Raw genomic sequence first — 27,068 nt, 5'->3', positions numbered from 1 at the left:
TTTAGCTAAAATACCTAGCACCAGTTCCTGGTGTTATTCACTCAGAGTGTAGAAACCAGCTCAGGATGGTTTAAATCGTTATAATCAACAAGGACTTTCACATATCATTAACTTCAGAAAGATAATTCTAGATGGATCTAATGTCAGATGTCAGCATTTGAAAATTTGCCTTCGTACACTCCCAGTAATGGATATTGTAGAATTGGGTTCTTTTTTTTGGTTATTTTTTTTGGTTCACTGGCAAATGCAATTGTAAATATGGCCAAACTGGCCGCCCCATCTCACTGGTTTTAAACTAAAGGAGGGGAGATTCAGACTGGACATGAGGAAAACATTTTTGTGAGGATGATGGTGAAACACTGGCCCAGGTTCCCAGAGAGGTGGTAGATGCCCCATCCCTGGAGACTTTCAAGACCAATAGCTGGTCCAGCCTCGGGTCCCTGCCTGTGGGTGAAGCCCAGCATGGCAGGCGGGAGCAGGGCGAGCAGGGGACAATTCCCCGAGTGCTCTCCTGTGACACTGTGACCTACAGCACTGATGTGAGCGGTGGAGGAGCCGGTGACCTCTTGGCCAGCTCTGGCTGCTCTGACACACTCTGTACAGGCCACAAGAAACAGCTCTTGAGGAGAGGATGGACCAACACAGGGTCCCTGGGGGCTTCCCTCCCGGGGGAGCTCTGGCACACAGAGGAAGCCTCGCAAAGCACTGGAGGGAACAACCACCACCCACACTGCCCGGGAGAAGCGTTAAAACTGCTTCCCCCTCAACACTGTAAGAGAGGCCAAAGCGACTGCCATCTTAGCCAAGGCCTCAGAATGAGCACCAGGCCCAGGCTCCCTTTAGCCTAAGAGGCCCCGGGCTTGCTGCTGTACAGTGAGAGGGGGCTCAGCACCCAGATGTGCAGATACTTTGCAGCACCCCAAGGGGCGATGGCCTTGACCTGTCAATTGGGGCCCATCAAGGCCCTGTTAATTAGGGAGGGCCTTTGTTGTGCCTCCAATGCATTTGCTTGTCTGGCTCATATCCTTAGAGGTGCTCTGGATGGCTTCTCCCTTTTATCTGGGTATGCCGTTTGACAAGGTCCATGGCCAGATGACCCCGCTGCAACAAACGCTGCCTCACCCCACAGCCCCTCACCGTTCCGTGCGACTGCCCAGGCCGGGCTCCTGTCACCACCTCCCGCACCGCGTGTCGGTCGCATTGGTGTCACCGGCTGTTTCAGGCCATGGCCATGGGCTCCCCCAGCCCCTGGTGGCCCCACTGCTGGTGGGGGAAGCCCAGTGCCCGGCTCCTGCCGACCCCGAGGGGATCCAGGGCTGTGCCTGCGGGTTGATTTTGGCACGACCAAGACACATGTGCAACAGATCAGTCCCCTTTATTTGGGAAACTGTGGGGATAGTGGAGGCACTTGTCAGCAGCACTATGGGAGCTGGATGACATTGGGCTTTTTCCATGGCTTCATTAGCTTCAGGTCAGCAGAGAATGGGTTCCAGGAACGTTGGAGTGGCGATGAGGCTGGACGTGCTTCCTTGACGCCAGTCTGATGCTGCAGAGCACCATCCTGGTCCTGTCCCTGCAGAGCCGGTGATGGGCCGGAAGGACGCAGGGCTGGTGAGGACTGCGGACGAGCTGACTTGAAGCCCATAAGTTGCCTGATGATGTAATTGTGCTCCCACTGCGGCTTGGCAGCCGGTGATGTGCTGGGGGGAGACAGGAGCTGTAGGGATGGAGGATGTGCCAGTTCCCGAAGCAGGGCCAGCAGCTGCTGGTTTTGGGTGTACCTCTCGGAAGTGCCACAGCGCCCGGTCTTCTTTTCTGGAGTGAGGGGCGGCTGCCATATTCCAGACCGCCTGGCTGCTGCCTCTGCACTGCGGAGCCTGTGGAGAGAGGAGGCTGCTGAGGGCTCAGCTGCAGGCGGGACACAGGGCCTCTCCTCCGCAGCACGGCCCAGAGCTGGCAAGGCTCCCCAGCACCACGGGCTGAGCTGCTGGCCGGCCTGGGCCGAGGGGGAGCCCTGCACCTCATGGCACCACCGAGCAGGGGGATTCCTCCGGGCAGGTTCACTGCTCAGGAGCGGGTGACAGTGAGAGTGTGGCTTTCTTGGCCAATCTCGTCCCCTGCTCCTCCTCGTCCTGCCCTGGCTTTGCCTGTGCCTGCCAGTCCTGGGGCTGCTCTTGCCCAGGCAGGGTCACTTTGAGCTAAGCCTGGCCCAAGTCAGAGCGGGCTCCTGGGAAGGCGGCCCAGGAATTAAGAGGCCAACTGAAGCATCTGACAGCAGCAGAATCCTCAGTAGAGTTGTTTGGCCAGCCAGTAACTGGCCACTCCACAGCAGCCTGAGTAGAAATTCTTTGTGGCTACAATCAGCCACCTTAGGAAGCAGCGGGGGGAAAAGCAATAACTCACTTTTTAGCCGTCCTCCACTGCCAGATTGCGACACAGAAGAACACTATTGCCAGTGGTATGGAAATCATGGTTGCTACTGTGAATATGACACAGTGCTTTCCCATAACTTCGTGGCAGAAAAAACTTGTGTTCCCCTGGGGACTGGGAGCACCTGTGGTTGCCTTGTTAACCACATCTGGAGGAGAAATTCAAGATGTTAGTCCATCCTGTGCACCACTGCTAAGCTTGCAGCACCTTCAATATGGCCAGTGAGTTCCTGGTTTCCCAGGGTGCTGCTGCCTGGAGGCACCATCCCACCCTCTGGGACAGGACTCCCACCCTTTGGGACAGGTTGTCCCACCAAACAAAACCCAGAAGGCCAGCAGGACAGCACGGGGGGAGCGCAGCTGCTTGACCAGTCGCTCCTTTGAGGGACACGGACAAAAGTGCCAGCCCCAGCTCTGCCCCCCGGTCCAGCTCCCACAGCCGCAGGGGACGGAGTCAGGCCCTCTCAAGAGGGACATGAGCCTTGTTCTCCCCGTCTGCCTCTTCTCCTGCGTGGGCAACGCTTGCAGCCGCTCCCGGGTTTTGGGACGTGTCTCCTGTTCATGGACCCCACCAAGACGTTCAGTACCTGAGTTCGTCGTATGGGATTCATTTACGCTGCTGTGCTGGTAAGCTCCGGGCCTTGACAGCCCTGTCAGAAAGCAGAGAGGAGAGGTAAAGCCTCAGCACGGCGCAGGCACAGAGGATGCAGGGGGACGGGACGTTCCCTCTAAGCCCCTGCCCGAACTGGCGGTCAGGGCATCGCTCTGGACCTCAGATCCCGGGAGGGATCCTGCTGGGTGCTGCTCCTGTGCCTGGAGCCTCTGGGGACTCCGGGCAAGCTCTGGGCCACAGCTACAGCGGGAGGTACGTTTGTGCAAGAGTCACATTCCCCATCATCTGCAGAACGTGGCCCAGATGCCTCGAGCCCAAAGCACTTTGTGTTTTGGCTGTGAGGTGACGTGCAAGAGCGGGCACTGGGGGAAGAGCCTGCTGACACACACCCATCCTGACGGGTGACACTGGCTGACCATGCGACAGTGATTACCTGGCATACCAGCGGCTGGCATCGCCTCTGCTGCTTCACCAGAGCCTGGCAGGGAGCTGCGGCTTCCTTCTGGAAACGCCTCCTTCCACACAGCCTCGCGGTTCATCTCTTGAGAAAGAAAGAGGGAGGGCTGGATCAGATGGAACCGTTCCCCATGAGGGACATGGCATCTTCGGGGGGCAAGACTTCTCAAAGGCATGGCTAAGGTTTAGAAACCAGGGCTGTGCTTTGGGGCTGCGCCTAGCACTGCTCCGAACAACAGCCACGTCTGGCCCTGCCGGGACACCAGGAAATCGCACGTGACCTTCTGGTTTGCGTTGCACATTGTGGGCAAAATGTCGGGTGATGCTGAGCGCCGTCCTTCAAAGAGAACGGGAAGAAGCTGCAGCCAGGCCAGCTGGGGAAACAGCCCTCTGGAGAAGACTCCTCTGCAAGGCCCTCCTGCCCTTCCTGGAAGCACCAGCTGCAGCCACATTCGCCCCATCCCAGCAGCTGCCCCTGGCACTCGGCTTGAACCACAACTGGCCACACAAGCCCTGCACCATCTCTCTGGCAGCTGCAAGGCGTGACACCAGCATCGCTGCAGCGGGGCCCTGATCGACCCCTTCCCGCTGTACAGCCTGTCCAGACCAGTACCTAAACCTCCGGATGCTGAACCTCACAGCTCATTCCGAGTAAAATATACCCACCGTGTGCTCTGTGCAGTTCGTCCAGGAGTTGCCTCATGAGTTTTGATGGCTCTGGGGCCTTTTTACCTCGTTCAGCTTCATTTCTTGGTCTTGGAAGACCTTAGAAACAAAGTTTGGTTCTATGTGAGATTAATCCATTACAGAAAAACAAGGCAGAGGTTGTGAGGTCAGCACAAACAGACTGCTCACCCCTGCGACGCCAGCCGGGCTGGAGCCCAGCACGCTGCCGAGGAGCCTGAAAAGTCCTTCCTGCGTGATCATCTGTCAGTAAAGAGCCAGAGAAGCTTCCATCACCTGCTGTGATCTGCATGGGCAGCACTGAATGGCAGAAGCGGCGAGGGGACCGCGCAAGGAGAGGACACACACACGAGCAGGGCTCTGTCCTCACACCCGCAGACCTGCCCGGCTGCCGGACCTTGGGGCTTGGAGCTGGCAGCTCCCAAAGGGAGGAAAAAGCCATGACGTACCCACGGCATGTCCTGGGAGCTCGGTCCTGGAACCCAGACGGGAACCTGGATCAGCTTCACCCACAGGCTGGGCTGCAAAGAAGCGCAGGACACAACAGCTCCCGTGACACAGTTCAAGATGCTTCTTCAGCTCGGAGTGGCCGGGAGCGCGATGCAAAGACGGGATTGCTCCGCGGCACTCGTCCCTCCCTTCCGCTCGGGAGCGTGGGGCAAAGAGTCACCACGTGCCTGCAGCGGCACCGTGCTGGGACCAAACGAAGCCCGTGCGGAGTTGCCGGCACAAAGGAGTCCCTGGAGCTGACAGCAGCTCCAGACTCAACCCCAGCCAGGCGCTGACCTGGCATTGGGCACCGGGGCAGATCAGGCTCCAAGACGCCGGCACAGGCAGCTCGGCAAGGGAAAGCGCCCCGGACACATCACTGAGCCTGACCCGTTCCCTCTCGGCTCTCCTCCCTGTCTGAGTGGGGGCCACACAAGGAGCAACTTGCATTTCACGTGGAGCTTACCTCCAGGATACCTCAAGGGCTCCGAAACTGCATCCAGCCAAGAAGCTGGATAATCGTTGCCAACAGCCTCATCTAGAAAGAAGCACAGAGGAGAAACGTTTCCATTGCCCGCTGGGATCCAGCGCTGCCTTAGGGAACTGCAGGCACTAGAAGGGGGTCGGGCAGCCACGTGGGAGCCAGTTGGAGTTGGACATTGCCAGAGCTGCAGAGGGGCCGGTGACCTCTTGGCCAGCTCTGGCTGCTCTGACACACTCTGTACAGGCCACGAGGAACAGCTCTTGAGGAGAGGATGGACCAGCACAGGGTCCCTGGGGGCTTCCCTCCCGGGAGAGCTCTGGCACACAGAGGAAGCCTCGCAAAGCACTGGAGGGAACAACCACCACCCACACTGCCCGGGAGAAGAGCCCGCTGGCCACGAACGGCTGCACCGCTCACCTCCTCCCCGTGCTCGCCACGGAGCAGCCTGGGCAGGCCCGGCGTGCAGGGCCAGCAGGAGGAGGAGGAAGAGGAGGCGGCGGGCGGGGAACATGGTCCTGTGCGCTCGAAACGTCCTTGTGCTGCTGCTGCTGCTGCTGCTGCTGCTGCTGCTGCTGCTGCTGCTGCTGCTGCTGCTGCTGCTGCTGCTGCTGCACTGGGGGCCGGGGGCTGTGCAGCCGCTTCTTATGGCCGGTGCGGCACCGCGGGCTCTGTGACCTCACAATCACTGTGACCTCCTGGCCGGGCCGAGGCCGCGTGGGGACGGCTAATGGCGCTGGTGGCAGGTGCTGGAGCAGAGCCGCCATTGAGAGACGGGGCGCAGTTTGATGCAAACAAAATGTCCGCTTTATTAGTGTGCTTCACATACATTTATACTTTTCCTCAGCAACGTGCTGCGAGCTGATTGGTGTTTCTGTTGCCGTGTTACATACTGATTGGTCTGAGACATTTTCTTAAACAGCTGCTACCCTGACCCAAGCAATCGTCCCTGTGCAAAAACAAGAGCAAAACCAAGAGTCCCCTTCTTACAGGACAACCTTATTAACTTGTGAACCTTGTCTAAACATAGAATCAGCACTTTCCACTCCTTCTAATTAAGGTTCTCACCTCTACCCTTCCCATGGCCTGTGACCAACAAGTTCCAGCACATCTCCTTTTACCGATTGATAAGTGCTGGGAATGTTACTGAGGCCAGCCAAATCCCGTCCCACATCGCAGAGCCGGGGAGCTGCCTCCCGGGAGGGGAGCACGTCCCGTGGGGCAGCTCCGTGCAAGGGCTGAGACACCGTCCCGCCCGGGGCTGGGCCCACGGCTCTGCCCTGTTCTGCGGGCTCTGGCACAGGGGCAGGAGGAGCTCGCAGTGCCCAGAACTGCAGGAGACCACAGCCACGGGGCTGCTGACCTCCTCGGGTGCTGTCAGCGGCAGCTCGTTGCCCCAAGAGTGAGGGATTTCAGTCTGCAGCCAAGCACAAGGTCCCCTCCCGTCAGCAGCTTCCAGGCTGGAGCCCGGTCTGGCGCCTTGGGGGACCCCAGGGAGCACGAGTCACTTTGGTTTTACAGGAAAGATAAAGCCTTACATTTTCCATTTATTCTTCATGCTCAGGCTGGTGGGGGCTCTGAGCCAAGAGATGCTTTTGAAGATGTCCCTGCTCATTGCCATGTGTTGGACTAGATGAGCTTTGAAGGTATCTCCCTTTCTTCAGAGTGCTTGAGGGTATGGAGCTGGTTCTGTTGCTGCAGGGCATCTGGGTACACACTGGGGGGCTTCTAGGGCCCAGGGGATGATGGACATGATGGATTTAATTCCATCTGCTGCTTAAGGCCACTGTCTTGGTCCCGCAACTGCAAGGCAGACACTGATGGGCTGGGTGGATGCACGGGCCACAAGATGGTGGGCATACTGTGCTCCACTCCATTGGGTGCCTCAGGATGCTGGGGTTGTTCAACTGCCACATGGCAGCTGGGTACAGGCTGGAAGGACATGGAAGCCATGGGGAGGAAGGATGCGCCAGTTATCCAGGCTGGAATGGAAGCTGCTGGTGCCGGGTTCAGCTCTCAGATCTGCCACAGCTGCTGCTCCTTCTGTCCAGGACTGAGGGGCGGCAGCCATTTTCCCGCTTGGCTCCTGCGCCTCCATTGCTGCAGGAGACAGGCTGCTGCAGGGGGGCTGGGGACGGGCTGGGGGCACGTGGAGGTTGTGGCGACCGTGGGCATGCAGGATTTGATTACTATGTCTGCTGGAGTTCATTGTTCTGGATCTGCCACTGCAGGGCAGGCGGTGATGGCCTGGGGGACATGAAGGCCGTGGGGATGGTGGCTGCTCTGTTTTTCATTCCAGCTGGTGTTGGAGGCCACGGGGCTGATTCACCACTGCAGGGCTTCTGGGCTCGGGCAGAGAGGACACAGGGGCCATGGAGATGGTGGACGCACTGCTCTGTACCCCATGGGGTGCTTGAGGACTGGCTCACGTTTCCCAGAGAGGTGGTAGATGCCCCATCCCTGGAGACTTTCAAGACCAACAGCTGGTCCAGCCTCGGGTCCCTGCCTGTGGGTGAAGCCCAGCATGGCAGGCGGGAGCAGGGTGAGCAGGGGACAATTCCCCGAGTGCTCTCCTGTGACACTGTGACCTACAGCACCGATGTGAGCGGTGGAGGAGCCGGTGACCTCTTGGCCAGCTCTGGCTGCTCTGACACACTCTGTACAGGCCACGAGAAACAGCTCTTGAGGAGAGGATGGACCAACACAGGGTCCCTGGGGGCTTCCCTCCCGGGGGAGCTCTGGCACACAGAGGAAGCCTCGCAACGCACTGGAGGGAACAACCACCACCCACACTGCCCGGGAGAAGCGTTAAAACAGCTTCCCCCTCAACACTGTAAGAGAGGCCAAAGCGACTGCCATCTTAGCCAAGGCCTCAGAACGAGCACCAGGCCCAGGCTCCCTTTAGCCTAAGAGGCCCCGGGCTTGCTGCTGTACAGTGAGAGGGGGCTCAGCACCCAGATGTGCAGATACTTTGCAGCACCCCAAGGGGCGATGGCCTTGACCTGTCAATTAGGGCCCATCAAGGCCCTGTTAATTAGGGAGGGCCTTTGTTGTGCCTCCAATGCATTTGCTTGTCTGGCTCATATCCTTAGAGGTGCTCTGGATGGCTTCTCCCTTTTATCTGGGTATGCCGTTTGACAAGGTCCATGGCCAGATGACCCCGCTGCAACAAACGCTGCCTCACCCCACAGCCCCTCACCGTTCCGTGCGACTGCCCAGGCCGGGCTCCTGTCACCACCTCCCGCACCGCGTGTCGGTCGCATTGGTGTCACCGGCTCTTTCAGGCCATGGCCATGGGCTCCCCCAGCCCCTGGTGGCCCCACTGCTGGTGGGGGAAGCCCAGTGCCCGGCTCCTGCCGGCCCCGAGGGGATCCAGGGCTGTGCCTGCGGGTTGATTTTGGCACGACCAAGACACATGTGCAACAGATCAGTCCCCTTTATTTGGGAAACTGTGGGGATAGTGGAGGCACTTGTCAGCAGCACTATGGGAGCTGGATGACATTGGGCTTTTTCCATGGCTTCATTAGCTTCAGGTCAGCAGAGAATGGGTTCCAGGAACGTTGGAGTGGCGATGAGGCTGGACGTGCTTCCTTGACGCCAGTCTGATGCTGCAGAGCACCATCCTGGTCCTGTCCCTGCAGAGCCGGTGATGGGCCGGAAGGACGCAGGGCTGGTGAGGACTGCGGACGAGCTGACTTGAAGCCCATAAGTTGCCTGATGATGTAATTGTGCTCCCACTGCGGCTTGGCAGCCGGTGATGTGCTGGGGGGAGACAGGAGCTGTAGGGATGGAGGATGTGCCAGTTCCCGAAGCAGGGCCAGCAGCTGCTGGTTTTGGGTGTACCTCTCGGAAGTGCCACAGCGCCCGGTCTTCTTTTCTGGAGTGAGGGGCGGCTGCCATATTCCAGACCGCCTGGCTGCTGCCTCTGCACTGCGGAGCCTGTGGAGAGAGGAGGCTGCTGAGGGCTCAGCTGCAGGCGGGACACAGGGCCTCTCCTCCGCAGCACGGCCCAGAGCTGGCAAGGCTCCCCAGCACCACGGGCTGAGCTGCTGGCCGGCCTGGGCCGAGGGGGAGCCCTGCACCTCATGGCACCACCGAGCAGGGGGATTCCTCCGGGCAGGTTCACTGCTCAGGAGCGGGTGACAGTGAGAGTGTGGCTTTCTTGGCCAATCTCGTCCCCTGCTCCTCCTCGTCCTGCCCTGGCTTTGCCTGTGCCTGCCAGTCCTGGGGCTGCTCTTGCCCAGGCAGGGTCACTTTGAGCTAAGCCTGGCCCAAGTCAGAGCGGGCTCCTGGGAAGGCGGCCCAGGAATTAAGAGGCCAACTGAAGCATCTGACAGCAGCAGAATCCTCAGCAGAGTTGTTTGGCCAGCCAGTAACTGGCCACTCCACAGCAGCCTGAGTAGAAATTCTTTGTGGCTACAATCAGCCACCTTAGGAAGCAGCGGGGGGAAAAGCAATAACTCACTTTTTAGCCGTCCTCCACTGCCAGATTGCGACACAGAAGAACACTATTGCCAGTGGTATGGAAATCATGGTTGCTACTGTGAATATGACACAGTGCTTTCCCATAACTTCGTGGCAGAAAAAACTTGTGTTCCCCTGGGGACTGGGAGCACCTGTGGTTGCCTTGTTAACCACATCTGGAGGAGAAATTCAAGATGTTAGTCCATCCTGTGCACCACTGCTAAGCTTGCAGCACCTTCAATATGGCCAGTGAGTTCCTGGTTTCCCAGGGTGCTGCTGCCTGGAGGCACCATCCCACCCTCTGGGACAGGACTCCCACCCTTTGGGACAGGTTGTCCCACCAAACAAAACCCAGAAGGCCAGCAGGACAGCACGGGGGGAGCGCAGCTGCTTGACCAGTCGCTCCTTTGAGGGACACGGACAAAAGTGCCAGCCCCAGCTCTGCCCCCCGGTCCAGCTCCCACAGCCGCAGGGGACGGAGTCAGGCCCTCTCAAGAGGGACATGAGCCTTGTTCTCCCCGTCTGCCTCTTCTCCTGCGTGGGCAACGCTTGCAGCCGCTCCCGGGTTTTGGGACGTGTCTCCTGTTCATGGACCCCACCAAGACGTTCAGTACCTGAGTTCGTCGTATGGGATTCATTTACGCGGCTGTGCTGGTAAGCTCCGGGCCTTGGCAGCCCTGTCAGAAAGCAGAGAGGAGAGGTAAAGCCTCAGCACGGCGCAGGCACAGAGGATGCAGGGGGACGGGACGTTCCCTCTAAGCCCCTGCCCGAACTGGCGGTCAGGGCATCGCTCTGGACCTCAGATCCCGGGAGGGATCCTGCTGGGTGCTGCTCCTGTGCCTGGAGCCTCTGGGGACTCCGGGCAAGCTCTGGGCCACAGCTACAGCGGGAGGTACGTTTGTGCAAGAGTCACATTCCCCATCATCTGCAGAACGTGGCCCAGATGCCTCAAGCCCAAAGCACTTTGTGTTTTGGCTGTGAGGTGACGTGCAAGAGCGGGCACTGGGGGAAGAGCCTGCTGACACACACCCATCCTGACGGGTGACACTGGCTGACCATGCGACAGTGATTACCTGGCATACCAGCGGCTGGCATCGCCTCTGCTGCTTCACCAGAGCCTGGCAGGGAGCTGCGGCTTCCTTCTGGAAACGCCTCCTTCCACACAGCCTCGCGGTTCATCTCTTGAGAAAGAAAGAGGGAGGGCTGGATCAGATGGAACCGTTCCCCATGAGGGACATGGCATCTTCGGGGGGCAAGACTTCTCAAAGGCATGGCTAAGGTTTAGAAACCAGGGCTGTGCTTTGGGGCTGCTCCTAGCACTGCTCTGAACAACAGCCACGTCTGGCCCTGCCGGGACACCAGGAAATCGCACGTGACCTTCTGGTTTGCGTTGCACATTGTGGGCAAAATGTCGGGTGATGCTGAGCGCCGTCCTTCAAAGAGAACGGGAAGAAGCTGCAGCCAGGCCAGCTGGGGAAACAGCCCTCTGGAGAAGACTCCTCTGCAAGGCCCTCCTGCCCTTCCTGGAAGCACCAGCTGCAGCCACATTCGCCCCATCCCAGCAGCTGCCCCTGGCACTCGGCTTGAACCACAACTGGCCACACAAGCCCTGCACCATCTCTCTGGCAGCTGCAAGGCGTGACACCAGCATCGCTGCAGCGGGGCCCTGATCGACCCCTTCCCGCTGTACAGCCTGTCCAGACCAGTACCTAAACCTCCGGATGCTGAACCTCACAGCTAATTCCCAGTAAAATATACCCACCGTGTGCTCTGTGCAGTTCGTCCAGGAGTTGCCTCATGAGTTTTGATGGCTCTGGGGCCTTTTTACCTCGTTCAGCTTCATTTCTTGGTCTTGGAAGACCTTAGAAACAAAGTTTGGTTCTATGTGAGATTAATCCATTACAGAAAAACAAGGCAGAGGTTGTGAGGTCAGCACAAACAGACTGCTCACCCCCGTGACGCCAGCCGGGCTGGAGCCCAGCACGCTGCCGAGGAGCCTGAAAAGTCCTTCCTGCGTGATCATCTGTCAGTAAAGAGCCAGAGAAGCTTCCATCACCTGCTGTGATCTGCATGGGCAGCACTGAATGGCAGAAGCGGCGAGGGGACCGCGCAAGGAGAGGACACACACACGAGCAGGGCTCTGTCCTCACACCCGCAGACCTGCCCGGCTGCCGGACCTTGGGGCTTGGAGCTGGCAGCTCCCAAAGGGAGGAAAAAGCCATGACGTACCCACGGCATGTCCTGGGAGCTCGGTCCTGGAACCCAGACGGGAACCTGGATCAGCTTCACCCACAGGCTGGGCTGCAAAGAAGCGCAGGACACAACAGCTCCCGTGACACAGTTCAAGATGCTTCTTCAGCTCGGAGTGGCCGGGAGCGCGATGCAAAGACGGGATTGCTCCGCGGCACTCGTCCCTCCCTTCCGCTCGGGAGCGTGGGGCAAAGAGTCACCACGTGCCTGCAGCGGCACCGTGCTGGGACCAAACGAAGCCCGTGCGGAGTTGCCGGCACAAAGGAGTCCCTGGAGCTGACAGCAGCTCCAGACTCAACCCCAGCCAGGCGCTGACCTGGCATTGGGCACCGGGGCAGATCAGGCTCCAAGACGCCGGCACAGGCAGCTCGGCAAGGGAAAGCGCCCCGGACACATCACTGAGCCTGACCCGTTCCCTCTCGGCTCTCCTCCCTGTCTGAGTGGGGGCCACACAAGGAGCAACTTGCATTTCACGTGGAGCTTACCTCCAGGATACCTCAAGGGCTCCGAAACTGCATCCAGCCAAGAAGCTGGATAATCGTTGCCAACAGCCTCATCTAGAAAGAAGCACAGAGGAGAAACGTTTCCATTGCCCGCTGGGATCCAGCGCTGCCTTAGGGAACTGCAGGCACTAGAAGGGGGTCGGGCAGCCACGTGGGAGCCAGTTGGAGTTGGACATTGCCAGAGCTGCAGAGGGGCCGGTGACCTCTTGGCCAGCTCTGGCTGCTCTGACACACTCTGTACAGGCCACGAGGAACAGCTCTTGAGGAGAGGATGGACCAGCACAGGGTCCCTGGGGGCTTCCCTCCCGGGAGAGCTCTGGCACACAGAGGAAGCCTCGCAAAGCACTGGAGGGAACAACCACCACCCACACTGCCCGGGAGAAGAGCCCGCTGGCCACGAACGGCTGCACCGCTCACCTCCTCCCCGTGCTCGCCACGGAGCAGCCTGGGCAGGCCCGGCGTGCAGGGCCAGCAGGAGGAGGAGGAAGAGGAGGCGGCGGGCGGGGAACATGGTCCCGTGCGCTCGAATCGTCCTTGTGCTGCTGCTGCTGCTGCTGCTGCTGCTGCTGCTGCTGCTGCTGCTGCTGCTGCTGCTGCTGCTGCACTGGGGGCCGGGGACTGTGCAGCCGCTTCTTATGGCCGGTGCGGCACCGCGGGCTCTGTGACCTCACAATCACTGTGACCTCCTGGCCGGGCCGAGGCCGCGTGGGGACGGCTAATGGCGCTGGTGGCAGGTGCTGGAGCAGAGCCGCCATTGAGAGACGGGGCGCAGTTTGATGCAAACAAAATGTCCGCTTTATTAGTGTGCTTCACATACATTTATACTTTTCCTCAGCAACGTGCTGCGAGCTGATTGGTGTTTCTGTTGCCGTGTTACATACTGATTGGTCTGAGACATTTTCTTAAACAGCTGCTACCCTGACCCAAGCAATCGTCCCTGTGCAAAAACAAGAGCAAAACCAAGAGTCCCCTTCTTACAGGACAACCTTATTAACTTGTGAACCTTGTCTAAACATAGAATCAGCACTTTCCACTCCTTCTAATTAAGGTTCTCACCTCTACCCTTCCCATGGCCTGTGACCAACAAGTTCCAGCACATCTCCTTTTACCGATTGATAAGTGCTGGGAATGTTACTGAGGCCAGCCAAATCCCGTCCCACATCGCAGAGCCGGGGAGCTGCCTCCCGGGAGGGGAGCACGTCCCGTGGGGCAGCTCCGTGCAAGGGCTGAGACACCGTCCCGCCCGGGGCTGGGCCCACGGCTCTGCCCTGTTCTGCGGGCTCTGGCACAGGGGCAGGAGGAGCTCGCAGTGCCCAGAACTGCAGGAGACCACAGCCACGGGGCTGCTGACCTCCTCGGGTGCTGTCAGCGGCAGCTCGTTGCCCCAAGAGTGAGGGATTTCAGTCTGCAGCCAAGCACAAGGTCCCCTCCCGTCAGCAGCTTCCAGGCTGGAGCCCGGTCTGGCGCCTTGGGGGACCCCAGGGAGCACGAGTCACTTTGGTTTTACAGGAAAGATAAAGCCTTACATTTTCCATTTATTCTTCATGCTCAGGCTGGTGGGGGCTCTGAGCCAAGAGATGCTTTTGAAGATGTCCCTGCTCATTGCCATGTGTTGGACTAGATGAGCTTTGAAGGTATCTCCCTTTCTTCAGAGTGCTTGAGGGTATGGAGCTGGTTCTGTTGCTGCAGGGCATCTGGGTACACACTGGGGGGCTTCTAGGGCCCAGGGGATGATGGACATGATGGATTTAATTCCATCTGCTGCTTAAGGCCACTGTCTTGGTCCCGCAACTGCAAGGCAGACACTGATGGGCTGGGTGGATGCACGGGCCACAAGATGGTGGGCATACTGTGCTCCACTCCATTGGGTGCCTCAGGATGCTGGGGTTGTTCAACTGCCACATGGCAGCTGGGTACAGGCTGGAAGGACATGGAAGCCATGGGGAGGAAGGATGCGCCAGTTATCCAGGCTGGAATGGAAGCTGCTGGTGCCGGGTTCAGCTCTCAGATCTGCCACAGCTGCTGCTCCTTCTGTCCAGGACTGAGGGGCGGCAGCCATTTTCCCGCTTGGCTCCTGCGCCTCCATTGCTGCAGGAGACAGGCTGCTGCAGGGGGGCTAGGGACGGGCTGGGGGCACGTGGAGGTTGTGGCGACCGTGGGCATGCAGGATTTGATTACTATGTCTGCTGGAGTTCATTGTTCTGGATCTGCCACTGCAGGGCAGGCGGTGATGGCCTGGGGGACATGAAGGCCGTGGGGATGGTGGCTGCTCTGTTTTTCATTCCAGCTGGTGTTGGAGGCCACGGGGCTGATTCACCACTGCAGGGCTTCTGGGCTCGGGCAGAGAGGACACAGGGGCCATGGAGATGGTGGACGCACTGCTCTGTACCCCATGGGGTGCTTGAGGACTGGCTCACGTTTCCCAGAGAGGTGGTAGATGCCCCATCCCTGGAGACTTTCAAGACCAATAGCTGGTCCAGCCTCGGGTCCCTGCCTGTGGGTGAAGCCCAGCATGGCAGGCGGGAGCAGGCGAGCAGGGGACAATTCCCCGAGTGCTCTCCTGTGACACTGTGACCTACAGCACCGATGTGAGCGGTGGAGGAGCCGGTGACCTCTTGGCCAGCTCTGGCTGCTCTGACACACTCTGTACAGGCCACGAGAACAGCTCTTGAGGAGAGGATGGACCAACACAGGGTCCCTGGGGGCTTCCCTCCCGGGGGAGCTCTGGCACACAGAGGAAGCCTCGCAAAGCACTGGATGGGAACAACCATCACCCACACTGCCCGGGAGAAGCGTTTAAAACTGTTCCCCCTACAACACTGTAAGAGAGGCCAAAGCGACTGCCATCTTAGCCAAGGCCTCAGAACGAGCACCAGGCCCAGGCTCCACCTCGTCCTGCTGCAGCAAAATGGGTGCTGGGGGGTGTGCGCGGCTCCTGCTGCCTCCGAGGGCATCCTGAGCTGTGCCCGGGTGTGGAGATCAGTCAGCACTGGTGGCTCGTGGGGTTTGATGTTGGTACCACCCAGAGATTTGCGCGACAGCTCAGTCCCTCTTTATACGGGGAGAAAAAGCTCTGTGGGGGCTCTGTCAGCGCATCCGCAGCCCCGTCCTAGCAGGGCCACCTTCGCCTCTCGATGGACGGCTGGAGCAGCAGCCTTGGGTCTTGAGGGGGCACTTTTGGTTGGGGCTGCTGCTGGAGGCCACTGCATTGGTCCTGCAGCTGCTGAGTGATTGGGGACGGGCTGGGAGATGCCAGGTCTGTGGTGATGGTGGACGTGCTGTTTGCTTTCCGTCCACTGCTGGAGGAGCTGTGCTGCTCCCATTGCTGCTGGCTGGCTGCTGAGGACATGGAAAATTCAACACCTTAATCCCTCTTTATTTGGGGAGCTGTGGAAATGGTCGAAGAACTCACTTGCAGCACAAGAGGCGCTTGAGTACGCTCGGCTTGTTCTGCTGCTGCGGGGCGGCTGAGGACAGGTTGGGAAGGTTCTGGGGTTGTGGTGACCCTGGGTGCGCAGATTTTGCCTCCTTCTTTTGGATGCCGTTGTTCTCATCCTGCTGTTGCAGCGGAGCCGGTGAAGGTTCTGCAGGACGTGGTGGTTCTGGAGAGGCCGGACACTCTGGTTCTGATTCTGGCTGCTCTTGGGGGCTGCTGGGCTGGTCCCACCACTGCGGTCCTGCTGGGGTCGGACTTGGGGGCTGTGAGGTCCTTCTGCCACAGAATAAGGGGCAGCTGCCATATTCGCGCTTGGCTTCTCGCTCTGCATCCCAGAGCCTGTGGAGAGAGGAGGCTGCTGAGGGCTCAGCTGCAGGCGGGACACAGGGCCTGGCTGCTCTGACACACTCTGTACAGGCCACGAGGAACAGCTCTTGAGGAGAGGATGGACCAACACAGGGTCCCTGGGGGCTTCCCTCCCGGGGGAGCTCTGGCACACAGAGGAAGCCTCGCAAAGCACTGGAGGGAACAACCACCACCCACACTGCCTGGGAGAAGTGTTAATTCCCTTTCCCTCGCAACACTGTAACGGGCCAAAGCGACTGCCATCTTAGCCAAGGCCTCAGAACGAGCACCAGGCCCAGGCTCCCTTTAGCCTAAGAGGCCCCGGGCTTGCTGCTGTACAGTGAGAGGGGGCTCAGCACCCAGATGTGCAGATACTTTGCAGCACCCCCAGGGGTAATGGCCTTGACCTGTCAATTAGGGCCCATGAAGGACTCATTAATTAGTGGGGGCCTTTGTTGTGCCTCCAGTAGACACTTCTGCAAAAGCTCAGTCCCTCTCTGTCTGGGGAGCTTTGTGAATGGTGGATATACTCTTATCCAGCACTTTGGGTGCTGGACAACGCTGGGCTGCTTCCCCTGCTACCACTGCCGCAGTGCGGCTCTGAACCGGCTGGGACACGTGGGAGTGGTGAGGATGATGGATGTGCTGGCTTGAATTCCATCTCTTGCCTGAGGCCATTGTCCTGGTCCTGCTGCTGCAGGGCAGCCAGAGATGGGCTGGGGGGACACGGGAGGTGTGAGGCGGGAGGACGTGCTGGTTTGCCAGGCTCAAACAGCGGCTGCTGGCACCGGGTTCAGCTCTCAGAGCTGCCACAGCTGCTGCTCCATCAGTCCAGGACTGAGGGGCGGCAGCCATTTTCCCGCTTGGCTCCTGCGCCTCCATTGCTGCAGGAGACAGGCTGCTGCAGGGGGGCTGGGGACGGGCTGGCGGGATGTGGAGGTTGTGGTGATGGTGGGTGCGCAGGTTTTGATTCCAGGGTCTGTTGGACGCCTTTGTTCTCATCCTCCAGCTGCAGAACAGCCGGTGGACCCCTGCACCTCATGGCACCACCGAGCAGGGGGATTCCTCCGGGCAGGTTCACTGCTCAGGAGCGGGTGACAGTGAGAGTGTGGCTTTCTTGGGCAATCTCGTCCCCTGCTCCTCCTCGTCCTGCCCTGGCTTTGCCTGTGCCTGCCAGTCCTGGGGCTGCTCTTGCCCAGGCAGGGTCAGTTTGAGCTAAGGCTGGCCCAAGTCAGAGCAGGCTCCTGGGAAGGCGGCCCAGGAATTAAGAGGCCAACTGAAGCATCTGACAGCAGCAGAATCCTCAGCAGAGTTGTTTGGCCAGCCAGTAACTGGCCACTCCACAGCAGCCTGAGTAGAAATTCTTTGTGGCTACAATCAGCCACCTAAGGAAGCAGCGGGGGGAAAAGCAATAACTCACTTTTTAGGCGTCCTCCACTGCCAGATCGTGACACAGAACAACACTATTGCCAGTGGCATGGATATCAGGGTTGCTACTGTGAATTTGATACAGCGCTTTCCTGTAACTTCAGGGCAGAGAACACTTGCGCTCCCCTGGGGACTGGGAGCACCCGTGGTTCCTTCAGCCAAGAACGGGCTGGAGGGCCATGGAGGCCATGGGGATGACAGACGTACTGGCTTTGAATCGGGCTGGTATTGGAAACCGTGGGGCTGGGCTCACCACTGCAGGGCCCTGGGGAGGGGCTGTGGGGATGCAGGGGCCATGTAAGGACTGATCTCCACCCAGCTGGAGGACATTGAGGACACAGGGCTGGTTCCACTGCAGCAGGGTATCTGGGGGGAGGCTTGGGGCCTTTGGGGCCCACATGATTTTGGACGTGCGGGATTGAAGTCCATCTCCTGCTGGAGGCCATTGTCCAGGTCATGGCCATGCAGGGCAGCCAGTGATGGGCTGGGTGGACGCTGTGGCCATGGAGAGGATGGACCCTCTCTACTCTATCTCATCAGGTACTTGAGGACGTTCAGCTTGTTCTGCTGCTGCACTACAGCCGGGGATTGTCTGGGGGGACATGGGGTTTGTGGCAATATTGGGTGCACAGATTTTTATTCCATCATCTGCTGGAGGTGGTTTTTCTGGTCCTGCGGCTGAAAGGCAGACGGGAATGGGCTGGGGGTTGCATGGGCCACAAGATGGTGAAGGCACTGTTCTGCACTCCATTGGGAGCTGGAGGCCACTGGGCTGTGCCCACAGCTTCAGGGCTGCCAAGAAAGGGCTGGTGAGCCATGGGAGCCGTGGGGAGGGGGGATGTGCTGGGTTAGCAGGCTCAAACAGCGGCTGCTGGTGTTGGGTTCAGCTCTCAGAGCTGCCACAGCTGCTGCTCCATCTGTCCAGGACTGAGGGGCGGCCGCCATTTTCCCGCCTGGCTCCTGCACCTGCATCGCTGCAGGAGACTGGCTGCTGCAGGGGGGCTGGGGACGGGCTGGGGGGACATGGGGCTTGTGGTGACCCTGGGCACACAGGTTTTCACTCCAACATCTGCCTGAGTTTGTTGTTCTGGTCCTGCCACTGCAGGGCAGCCCGTGATGGGCTTGGGGAGGTGATGGCCGCTCTGGTTTTGATTCCAGCTGGTATTGGAGACAACAGGTCTGGTTCACCACTGCAGGGCTTCTATGGACAGGCTGAGAAGATACAGGGGCCATGGACACGGTGGACGCACTGGCTTCTACTTCATTGGGTGCTTGAGGAAATGGGGCCCAGGTTCCCCAGAGAGGTGGTAGATGCCCCATCCCTGGAGACTTTCAAGACCAATAGCTGGTCCAGCCTCGGGTCCCTGCCTGTGGGTGAAGCCCAGCATGGCAGGCGGGAGCAGGGCGAGCAGGGGACAATTCCCCGAGTGCTCTCCTGTGACACTGTGACCTACAGCACTGATGTGAGCGGTGGAGGAGCCGGTGACCTCTTGGCCAGCTCTGGCTGCTCTGACACACTCTGTACAGGCCACGAGGAACAGCTCTTGAGGAGAGGATGGACCAGCACAGGGTCCCTGGGGGCTTCCCTCCCGGGGGAGCTCTGGCACACAGAGGAAGCCTCGCAAAGCACTGGAGGGAACAACCACCACCCACACTGCCCGGGAGAAGTGTTAAAACTGCTTCCCCCTCAACACTGTAAGAGAGGCCAAAGCGACTGCCATCTTAGCCAAGGCCTCAGAACGAGCACCAGGCCCAGGCTCCCTTTAGCCTAAGAGGCCCCGGGCTTGCTGCTGTACAGTGAGAGGGGGCTCAGCACCCAGATGTGCAGATACTTTGCAGCACCCCAAGGGGCGATGGCCTTGACCTGTCAATTGGGGCCCATCAAGGCCCTGTTAATTAGGGAGGGCCTTTGTTGTGCCTCCAATGCATTTGCTTGTCTGGCTCATATCCTTAGAGGTGCTCTGGATGGCTTCTCCCTTTTATCTGGGTATGCCGTTTGACAAGGTCCATGGCCAGATGACCCCGCTGCAACAAACGCTGCCTCACCCCACAGCCCCTCACCGTTCCGTGCGACTGCCCAGGCCGGGCTCCTGTCACCACCTCCCGCACCGCGTGTCGGTCGCATTGGTGTCACCGGCTGTTTCAGGCCATGGCCATGGGCTCCCCCAGCCCCTGGTGGCCCCACTGCTGGTGGGGGAAGCCCAGTGCCCGGCTCCTGCCGGCCCCGAGGGGATCCAGGGCTGTGCCTGCGGGTTGATTTTGGCACGACCAAGACACATGTGCAACAGATCAGTCCCCTTTATTTGGGAAACTGTGGGGATAGTGGAGGCACTTGTCAGCAGCACTATGGGAGCTGGATGACATTGGGCTTTTTCCATGGCTTCATTAGCTTCAGGTCAGCAGAGAATGGGTTCCAGGAACGTTGGAGTGGCGATGAGGCTGGACGTGCTTCCTTGACGCCAGTCTGATGCTGCAGAGCACCATCCTGGTCCTGTCCCTGCAGAGCCGGTGATGGGCCGGAAGGACGCAGGGCTGGTGAGGACTGCGGACGAGCTGACTTGAAGCCCATAAGTTGCCTGATGATGTAATTGTGCTCCCACTGCGGCTTGGCAGCCGGTGATGTGCTGGGGGGAGACAGGAGCTGTAGGGATGGAGGATGTGCCAGTTCCCGAAGCAGGGCCAGCAGCTGCTGGTTTTGGGTGTACCTCTCGGAAGTGCCACAGCGCCCGGTCTTCTTTTCTGGAGTGAGGGGCGGCTGCCATATTCCAGACCGCCTGGCTGCTGCCTCTGCACTGCGGAGCCTGTGGAGAGAGGAGGCTGCTGAGGGCTCAGCTGCAGGCGGGACACAGGGCCTCTCCTCCGCAGCACGGCCCAGAGCTGGCAAGGCTCCCCAGCACCACGGGCTGAGCTGCTGGCCGGCCTGGGCCGAGGGGGAGCCCTGCACCTCATGGCACCACCGAGCAGGGGGATTCCTCCGGGCAGGTTCACTGCTCAGGAGCGGGTGACAGTGAGAGTGTGGCTTTCTTGGCCAATCTCGTCCCCTGCTCCTCCTCGTCCTGCCCTGGCTTTGCCTGTGCCTGCCAGTCCTGGGGCTGCTCTTGCCCAGGCAGGGTCACTTTGAGCTAAGCCTGGCCCAAGTCAGAGCGGGCTCCTGGGAAGGCGGCCCAGGAATTAAGAGGCCAACTGAAGCATCTGACAGCAGCAGAATCCTCAGCAGAGTTGTTTGGCCAGCCAGTAACTGGCCACTCCGCAGCAGCCTGAGTAGAAATTCTTTGTGGCTACAATCAGCCACCTAAGGAAGCAGCAGGGGGAAAAGCAATAACTCACTTTTTAGCCGTCCTCCACTGCCAGATTGCGACACAGAAGAACACTATTGCCAGTGGTATGGAAATCATGGTTGCTACTGTGAATATGACACAGTGCTTTCCCATAACTTCGTGGCAGAAAAAACTTGTGTTCCCCTGGGGACTGGGAGCACCTGTGGTTGCCTTGTTAACCACATCTGGAGGAGAAATTCAAGATGTTAGTCCATCCTGTGCACCACTGCTAAGCTTGCAGCACCTTCAATATGGCCAGTGAGTTCCTGGTTTCCCAGGGTGCTGCTGCCTGGAGGCACCATCCCACCCTCTGGGACAGGACTCCCACCCTTTGGGACAGGTTGTCCCACCAAACAAAACCCAGAAGGCCAGCAGGACAGCACGGGGGGAGCGCAGCTGCTTGACCAGTCGCTCCTTTGAGGGACACGGACAAAAGTGCCAGCCCCAGCTCTGCCCCCCGGTCCAGCTCCCACAGCCGCAGGGGACGGAGTCAGGCCCTCTCAAGAGGGACATGAGCCTTGTTCTCCCCGTCTGCCTCTTCTCCTGCGTGGGCAACGCTTGCAGCCGCTCCCGGGTTTTGGGACGTGTCTCCTGTTCATGGACCCCACCAAGACGTTCAGTACCTGAGTTCGTCGTATGGGATTCATTTACGCGGCTGTGCTGGTAAGCTCCGGGCCTTGGCAGCCCTGTCAGAAAGCAGAGAGGAGAGGTAAAGCCTCAGCACGGCGCAGGCACAGAGGATGCAGGGGGACGGGACGTTCCCTCTAAGCCCCTGCCCGAACTGGCGGTCAGGGCATCGCTCTGGACCTCAGATCCCGGGAGGGATCCTGCTGGGTGCTGCTCCTGTGCCTGGAGCCTCTGGGGACTCCGGGCAAGCTCTGGGCCACAGCTACAGCGGGAGGTACGTTTGTGCAAGAGTCACATTCCCCATCATCTGCAGAACGTGGCCCAGATGCCTCAAGCCCAAAGCACTTTGTGTTTTGGCTGTGAGGTGACGTGCAAGAGCGGGCACTGGGGGAAGAGCCTGCTGACACACACCCATCCTGACGGGTGACACTGGCTGACCATGCGACAGTGATTACCTGGCATACCAGCGGCTGGCATCGCCTCTGCTGCTTCACCAGAGCCTGGCAGGGAGCTGCGGCTTCCTTCTGGAAACGCCTCCTTCCACACAGCCTCGCGGTTCATCTCTTGAGAAAGAAAGAGGGAGGGCTGGATCAGATGGAACCGTTCCCCATGAGGGACATGGCATCTTCGGGGGGCAAGACTTCTCAAAGGCATGGCTAAGGTTTAGAAACCAGGGCTGTGCTTTGGGGCTGCTCCTAGCACTGCTCTGAACAACAGCCACGTCTGGCCCTGCCGGGACACCAGGAAATCGCACGTGACCTTCTGGTTTGCGTTGCACATTGTGGGCAAAATGTCGGGTGATGCTGAGCGCCGTCCTTCAAAGAGAACGGGAAGAAGCTGCAGCCAGGCCAGCTGGGGAAACAGCCCTCTGGAGAAGACTCCTCTGCAAGGCCCTCCTGCCCTTCCTGGAAGCACCAGCTGCAGCCACATTCGCCCCATCCCAGCAGCTGCCCCTGGCACTCGGCTTGAACCACAACTGGCCACACAAGCCCTGCACCATCTCTCTGGCAGCTGCAAGGCGTGACACCAGCATCGCTGCAGCGGGGCCCTGATCGACCCCTTCCCGCTGTACAGCCTGTCCAGACCAGTACCTAAACCTCCGGATGCTGAACCTCACAGCTAATTCCCAGTAAAATATACCCACCGTGTGCTCTGTGCAGTTCGTCCAGGAGTTGCCTCATGAGTTTTGATGGCTCTGGGGCCTTTTTACCTCGTTCAGCTTCATTTCTTGGTCTTGGAAGACCTTAGAAACAAAGTTTGGTTCTATGTGAGATTAATCCATTACAGAAAAACAAGGCAGAGGTTGTGAGGTCAGCACAGACAGACTGCTCACCCCCGTGACGCCAGCCGGGCTGGAGCCCAGCACGCTGCCGAGGAGCCTGAAAAGTCCTTCCTGCGTGATCATCTGTCAGTAAAGAGCCAGAGAAGCTTCCATCACCTGCTGTGATCTGCATGGGCAGCACTGAATGGCAGAAGCGGCGAGGGGACCGCGCAAGGAGAGGACACACACACGAGCAGGGCTCTGTCCTCACACCCGCAGACCTGCCCGGCTGCCGGACCTTGGGGCTTGGAGCTGGCAGCTCCCAAAGGGAGGAAAAAGCCATGACGTACCCACGGCATGTCCTGGGAGCTCGGTCCTGGAACCCAGACGGGAACCTGGATCAGCTTCACCCACAGGCTGGGCTGCAAAGAAGCGCAGGACACAACAGCTCCCGTGACACAGTTCAAGATGCTTCTTCAGCTCGGAGTGGCCGGGAGCGCGATGCAAAGACGGGATTGCTCCGCGGCACTCGTCCCTCCCTTCCGCTCGGGAGCGTGGGGCAAAGAGTCACCACGTGCCTGCAGCGGCACCGTGCTGGGACCAAACGAAGCCCGTGCGGAGTTGCCGGCACAAAGGAGTCCCTGGAGCTGACAGCAGCTCCAGACTCAACCCCAGCCAGGCGCTGACCTGGCATTGGGCACCGGGGCAGATCAGGCTCCAAGACGCCGGCACAGGCAGCTCGGCAAGGGAAAGCGCCCCGGACACATCACTGAGCCTGACCCGTTCCCTCTCGGCTCTCCTCCCTGTCTGAGTGGGGGCCACACAAGGAGCAACTTGCATTTCACGTGGAGCTTACCTCCAGGATACCTCAAGGGCTCCGAAACTGCATCCAGCCAAGAAGCTGGATAATCGTTGCCAACAGCCTCATCTAGAAAGAAGCACAGAGGAGAAACGTTTCCATTGCCCGCTGGGATCCAGCGCTGCCTTAGGGAACTGCAGGCACTAGAAGGGGGTCGGGCAGCCACGTGGGAGCCAGTTGGAGTTGGACATTGCCAGAGCTGCAGAGGGGCCGGTGACCTCTTGGCCAGCTCTGGCTGCTCTGACACACTCTGTACAGGCCACGAGGAACAGCTCTTGAGGAGAGGATGGACCAACACAGGGTCCCTGGGGGCTTCCCTCCCGGGGGAGCTCTGGCACACAGAGGAAGCCTCGCAAAGCACTGGAGGGAACAACCACCACCCACACTGCCCGGGAGAAGAGCCCGCTGGCCACGAACGGCTGCACCGCTCACCTCCTCCCCGTGCTCGCCACGGAGCAGCCTGGGCAGGCCCGGCGTGCAGGGCCAGCAGGAGGAGGAGGAAGAGGAGGCGGCGGGCGGGGAACATGGTCCCGTGCGCTCGAAACGTCCTTGTGCTGCTGCTGCTGCTGCTGCTGCTGCTGCTGCTGCTGCTGCTGCTGCTGCTGCTGCTGCTGCACTGGGGGCCGGGGGCTGTGCAGCCGCTTCTTATGGCCGGTGCGGCACCGCGGGCTCTGTGACCTCACAATCACTGTGACCTCCTGGCCGGGCCGAGGCTGCGTGGGGACGGCTAATGGCGCTGGTGGCAGGTGCTGGAGCAGAGCCGCCATTGAGAGACGGGGCGCAGTTTGATGCAAACAAAATGTCCGCTTTATTAGTGTGCTTCACATACATTTATACTTTTCCTCAGCAACGTGCTGCGAGCTGATTGGTGTTTCTGTTGCCGTGTTACATACTGATTGGTCTGAGACATTTTCTTAAACAGCTGCTACCCTGACCCAAGCAATCGTCCCTGTGCAAAAACAAGAGCAAAACCAAGAGTCCCCTTCTTACAGGACAACCTTATTAACTTGTGAACCTTGTCTAAACATAGAATCAGCACTTTCCACTCCTTCTAATTAAGGTTCTCACCTCTACCCTTCCCATGGCCTGTGACCAACAAGTTCCAGCACATCTCCTTTTACCGATTGGTAAGTGCTGGGAATGTTACTGAGGCCAGCCAAATCCCGTCCCACATCGCAGAGCCGGGGAGCTGCCTCCCGGGAGGGGAGCACGTCCCGTGGGGCAGCTCCGTGCAAGGGCTGAGACACCGTCCCGCCCGGGGCTGGGCCCACGGCTCTGCCCTGTTCTGCGGGCTCTGGCACAGGGGCAGGAGGAGCTCGCAGTGCCCAGAACTGCAGGAGACCACAGCCACGGGGCTGCTGACCTCCTCGGGTGCTGTCAGCGGCAGCTCGTTGCCCCAAGAGTGAGGGATTTCAGTCTGCAGCCAAGCACAAGGTCCCCTCCCGTCAGCAGCTTCCAGGCTGGAGCCCGGTCTGGCGCCTTGGGGGACCCCAGGGAGCACGAGTCACTTTGGTTTTACAGGAAAGATAAAGCCTTACATTTTCCATTTATTCTTCATGCTCAGGCTGGTGGGGGCTCTGAGCCAAGAGATGCTTTTGAAGATGTCCCTGCTCATTGCCATGTGTTGGACTAGATGAGCTTTGAAGGTATCTCCCTTTCTTCAGAGTGCTTGAGGGTATGGAGCTGGTTCTGTTGCTGCAGGGCATCTGGGTACACACTGGGGGGCTTCTAGGGCCCAGGGGATGATGGACATGATGGATTTAATTCCATCTGCTGCTTAAGGCCACTGTCTTGGTCCCGCAACTGCAAGGCAGACACTGATGGGCTGGGTGGATGCACGGGCCACAAGATGGTGGGCATACTGTGCTCCACTCCATTGGGTGCCTCAGGATGCTGGGGTTGTTCAACTGCCACATGGCAGCTGGGTACAGGCTGGAAGGACATGGAAGCCATGGGGAGGAAGGATGCGCCAGTTATCCAGGCTGGAATGGAAGCTGCTGGTGCCGGGTTCAGCTCTCAGATCTGCCACAGCTGCTGCTCCTTCTGTCCAGGACTGAGGGGCGGCAGCCATTTTCCCGCTTGGCTCCTGCGCCTCCATTGCTGCAGGAGACAGGCTGCTGCAGGGGGGCTGGGGACGGGCTGGGGGCACGTGGAGGTTGTGGCGACCGTGGGCATGCAGGATTTGATTACTATGTCTGCTGGAGTTCATTGTTCTGGATCTGCCACTGCAGGGCAGGCGGTGATGGCCTGGGGGACATGAAGGCCGTGGGGATGGTGGCTGCTCTGTTTTTCATTCCAGCTGGTGTTGGAGGCCACGGGGCTGATTCACCACTGCAGGGCTTCTGGGCTCGGGCAGAGAGGACACAGGGGCCATGGAGATGGTGGACGCACTGCTCTGTACCCCATGGGGTGCTTGAGGACTGGCTCACGTTTCCCAGAGAGGTGGTAGATGCCCCATCCCTGGAGACTTTCAAGACCAATAGCTGGTCCAGCCTCGGGTCCCTGCCTGTGGGTGAAGCCCAGCATGGCAGGCGGGAGCAGGGCGAGCAGGGGACAATTCCCCGAGTGCTCTCCTGTGACACTGTGACCTACAGCACCGATGTGAGCGGTGGAGGAGCCGGTGACCTCTTGGCCAGCTCTGGCTGCTCTGACACACTCTGTACAGGCCACGAGAAACAGCTCTTGAGGAGAGGATGGACCAACACAGGGTCCCTGGGGGCTTCCCTCCCGGGGGAGCTCTGGCACACAGAGGAAGCCTCGCAAAGCACTGGAGGGAACAACCATCACCCACACTGCCCGGGAGAAGCGTTAAAACTGTTTCCCCCTCAACACTGTAAGAGAGGCCAAAGCGACTGCCATCTTAGCCAAGGCCTCAGAACGAGCACCAGGCCCAGGCTCCACCTCGTCCTGCTGCAGCAAAATGGGTGCTGGGGGGTGTGCGCGGCTCCTGCTGCCTCCGAGGGCATCCTGAGCTGTGCCCGGGTGTGGAGATCAGTCAGCACTGGTGGCTCGTGGGGTTTGATGTTGGTACCACCCAGAGATTTGCGCGACAGCTCAGTCCCTCTTTATACGGGGAGAAAAAGCTCTGTGGGGGCTCTGTCAGCGCATCCGCAGCCCCGTCCTAGCAGGGCCACCTTCGCCTCTCGATGGACGGCTGGAGCAGCAGCCTTGGGTCTTGAGGGGGCACTTTTGGTTGGGGCTGCTGCTGGAGGCCACTGCATTGGTCCTGCAGCTGCTGAGTGATTGGGGACGGGCTGGGAGATGCCAGGTCTGTGGTGATGGTGGACGTGCTGTTTGCTTTCCGTCCACTGCTGGAGGAGCTGTGCTGCTCCCATTGCTGCTGGCTGGCTGCTGAGGACATGGAAAATTCAACACCTTAATCCCTCTTTATTTGGGGAGCTGTGGAAATGGTCGAAGAACTCACTT

At 59.5% G+C, this 27,068-nt stretch overlaps 3 protein-coding genes across 3 annotated transcripts; all 3 read right to left on the bottom strand.

Moving 5' to 3' along the window:
- Positions 1 to 1,359: 1,359 nt before the first annotated feature.
- On the bottom strand, positions 1,360 to 5,810 carry LOC110356754 (uncharacterized). The gene is made up of 10 exons (XM_065074905.1): positions 5,573 to 5,810; positions 5,138 to 5,209; positions 4,632 to 4,703; positions 4,354 to 4,425; positions 4,165 to 4,263; positions 3,476 to 3,583; positions 3,017 to 3,079; positions 2,404 to 2,578; positions 1,782 to 1,877; positions 1,360 to 1,700 (listed from the first exon to the last, which is right to left on the bottom strand). The coding sequence occupies exons 1-10, from the start codon at positions 5,664 to 5,666 to the stop codon at positions 1,421 to 1,423; spliced, it is 1,131 nt and encodes a 376-aa protein (XP_064930977.1). The 5' UTR covers positions 5,667 to 5,810; the 3' UTR covers positions 1,360 to 1,420.
- A 2,763-nt stretch (positions 5,811 to 8,573) lies between these two features.
- LOC135580441 (uncharacterized) lies at positions 8,574 to 14,394 on the bottom strand. Its single transcript, XM_065074904.1, has 9 exons — positions 12,787 to 14,394; positions 12,352 to 12,423; positions 11,846 to 11,917; positions 11,568 to 11,639; positions 11,379 to 11,477; positions 10,690 to 10,797; positions 9,618 to 10,293; positions 8,996 to 9,091; positions 8,574 to 8,914 (listed from the first exon to the last, which is right to left on the bottom strand). The coding sequence occupies exons 1-7, from the start codon at positions 12,878 to 12,880 to the stop codon at positions 9,854 to 9,856; spliced, it is 957 nt and encodes a 318-aa protein (XP_064930976.1). The 5' UTR covers positions 12,881 to 14,394; the 3' UTR covers positions 8,574 to 8,914; positions 8,996 to 9,091; positions 9,618 to 9,853.
- A 5,467-nt stretch (positions 14,395 to 19,861) lies between these two features.
- On the bottom strand, positions 19,862 to 24,742 carry LOC135580440 (uncharacterized). Its single transcript, XM_065074903.1, has 9 exons — positions 24,075 to 24,742; positions 23,640 to 23,711; positions 23,134 to 23,205; positions 22,856 to 22,927; positions 22,667 to 22,765; positions 21,978 to 22,085; positions 20,906 to 21,581; positions 20,284 to 20,379; positions 19,862 to 20,202 (listed from the first exon to the last, which is right to left on the bottom strand). The coding sequence occupies exons 1-7, from the start codon at positions 24,166 to 24,168 to the stop codon at positions 21,142 to 21,144; spliced, it is 957 nt and encodes a 318-aa protein (XP_064930975.1). The 5' UTR covers positions 24,169 to 24,742; the 3' UTR covers positions 19,862 to 20,202; positions 20,284 to 20,379; positions 20,906 to 21,141.
- Positions 24,743 to 27,068: the final 2,326 nt, after the last annotated feature.

This window comes from Columba livia, chromosome 10 (genome assembly GCF_036013475.1).
Source record: "Columba livia isolate bColLiv1 breed racing homer chromosome 10, bColLiv1.pat.W.v2, whole genome shotgun sequence".
Taxonomy (NCBI): domain Eukaryota; kingdom Metazoa; phylum Chordata; class Aves; order Columbiformes; family Columbidae; genus Columba; species Columba livia.
This window is presented reverse-complemented; position numbering and strand designations above follow the sequence as displayed.

Bases quoted from the DNA above. Each gene is read 5' to 3' on its own strand.
- LOC110356754 (XM_065074905.1), bottom strand. From the start codon at position 5,666: ATGTTCCCCGCCCGCCGCCTCCTCTTCCTCCTCCTCCTGCTGGCCCTG. The intron at 4,426-4,631 runs GTACGTCATGGC...CTTTACTGACAG, and splicing joins GCTCCCAGGACATGCCGTGG to ATGATCACGCAGGAAGGACT. The intron at 2,579-3,016 runs GTACTGAACGTC...TTTCTCCTCCAG, and splicing joins ATCCCATACGACGAACTCAG to ATGTGGTTAACAAGGCAACC.
- LOC135580441 (XM_065074904.1), bottom strand. From the start codon at position 12,880: ATGTTCCCCGCCCGCCGCCTCCTCTTCCTCCTCCTCCTGCTGGCCCTG. The intron at 11,640-11,845 runs GTACGTCATGGC...CTTTACTGACAG, and splicing joins GCTCCCAGGACATGCCGTGG to ATGATCACGCAGGAAGGACT. The intron at 10,798-11,378 runs GTGGGTATATTT...TTCTTTCTCAAG, and splicing joins CGAACTGCACAGAGCACACG to AGATGAACCGCGAGGCTGTG.
- LOC135580440 (XM_065074903.1), bottom strand. From the start codon at position 24,168: ATGTTCCCCGCCCGCCGCCTCCTCTTCCTCCTCCTCCTGCTGGCCCTG. The intron at 22,928-23,133 runs GTACGTCATGGC...CTTTACTGACAG, and splicing joins GCTCCCAGGACATGCCGTGG to ATGATCACGCAGGAAGGACT. The intron at 21,582-21,977 runs GTAATCACTGTC...GCTTTCTGACAG, and splicing joins GCCAGCCGCTGGTATGCCAG to GGCTGCCAAGGCCCGGAGCT.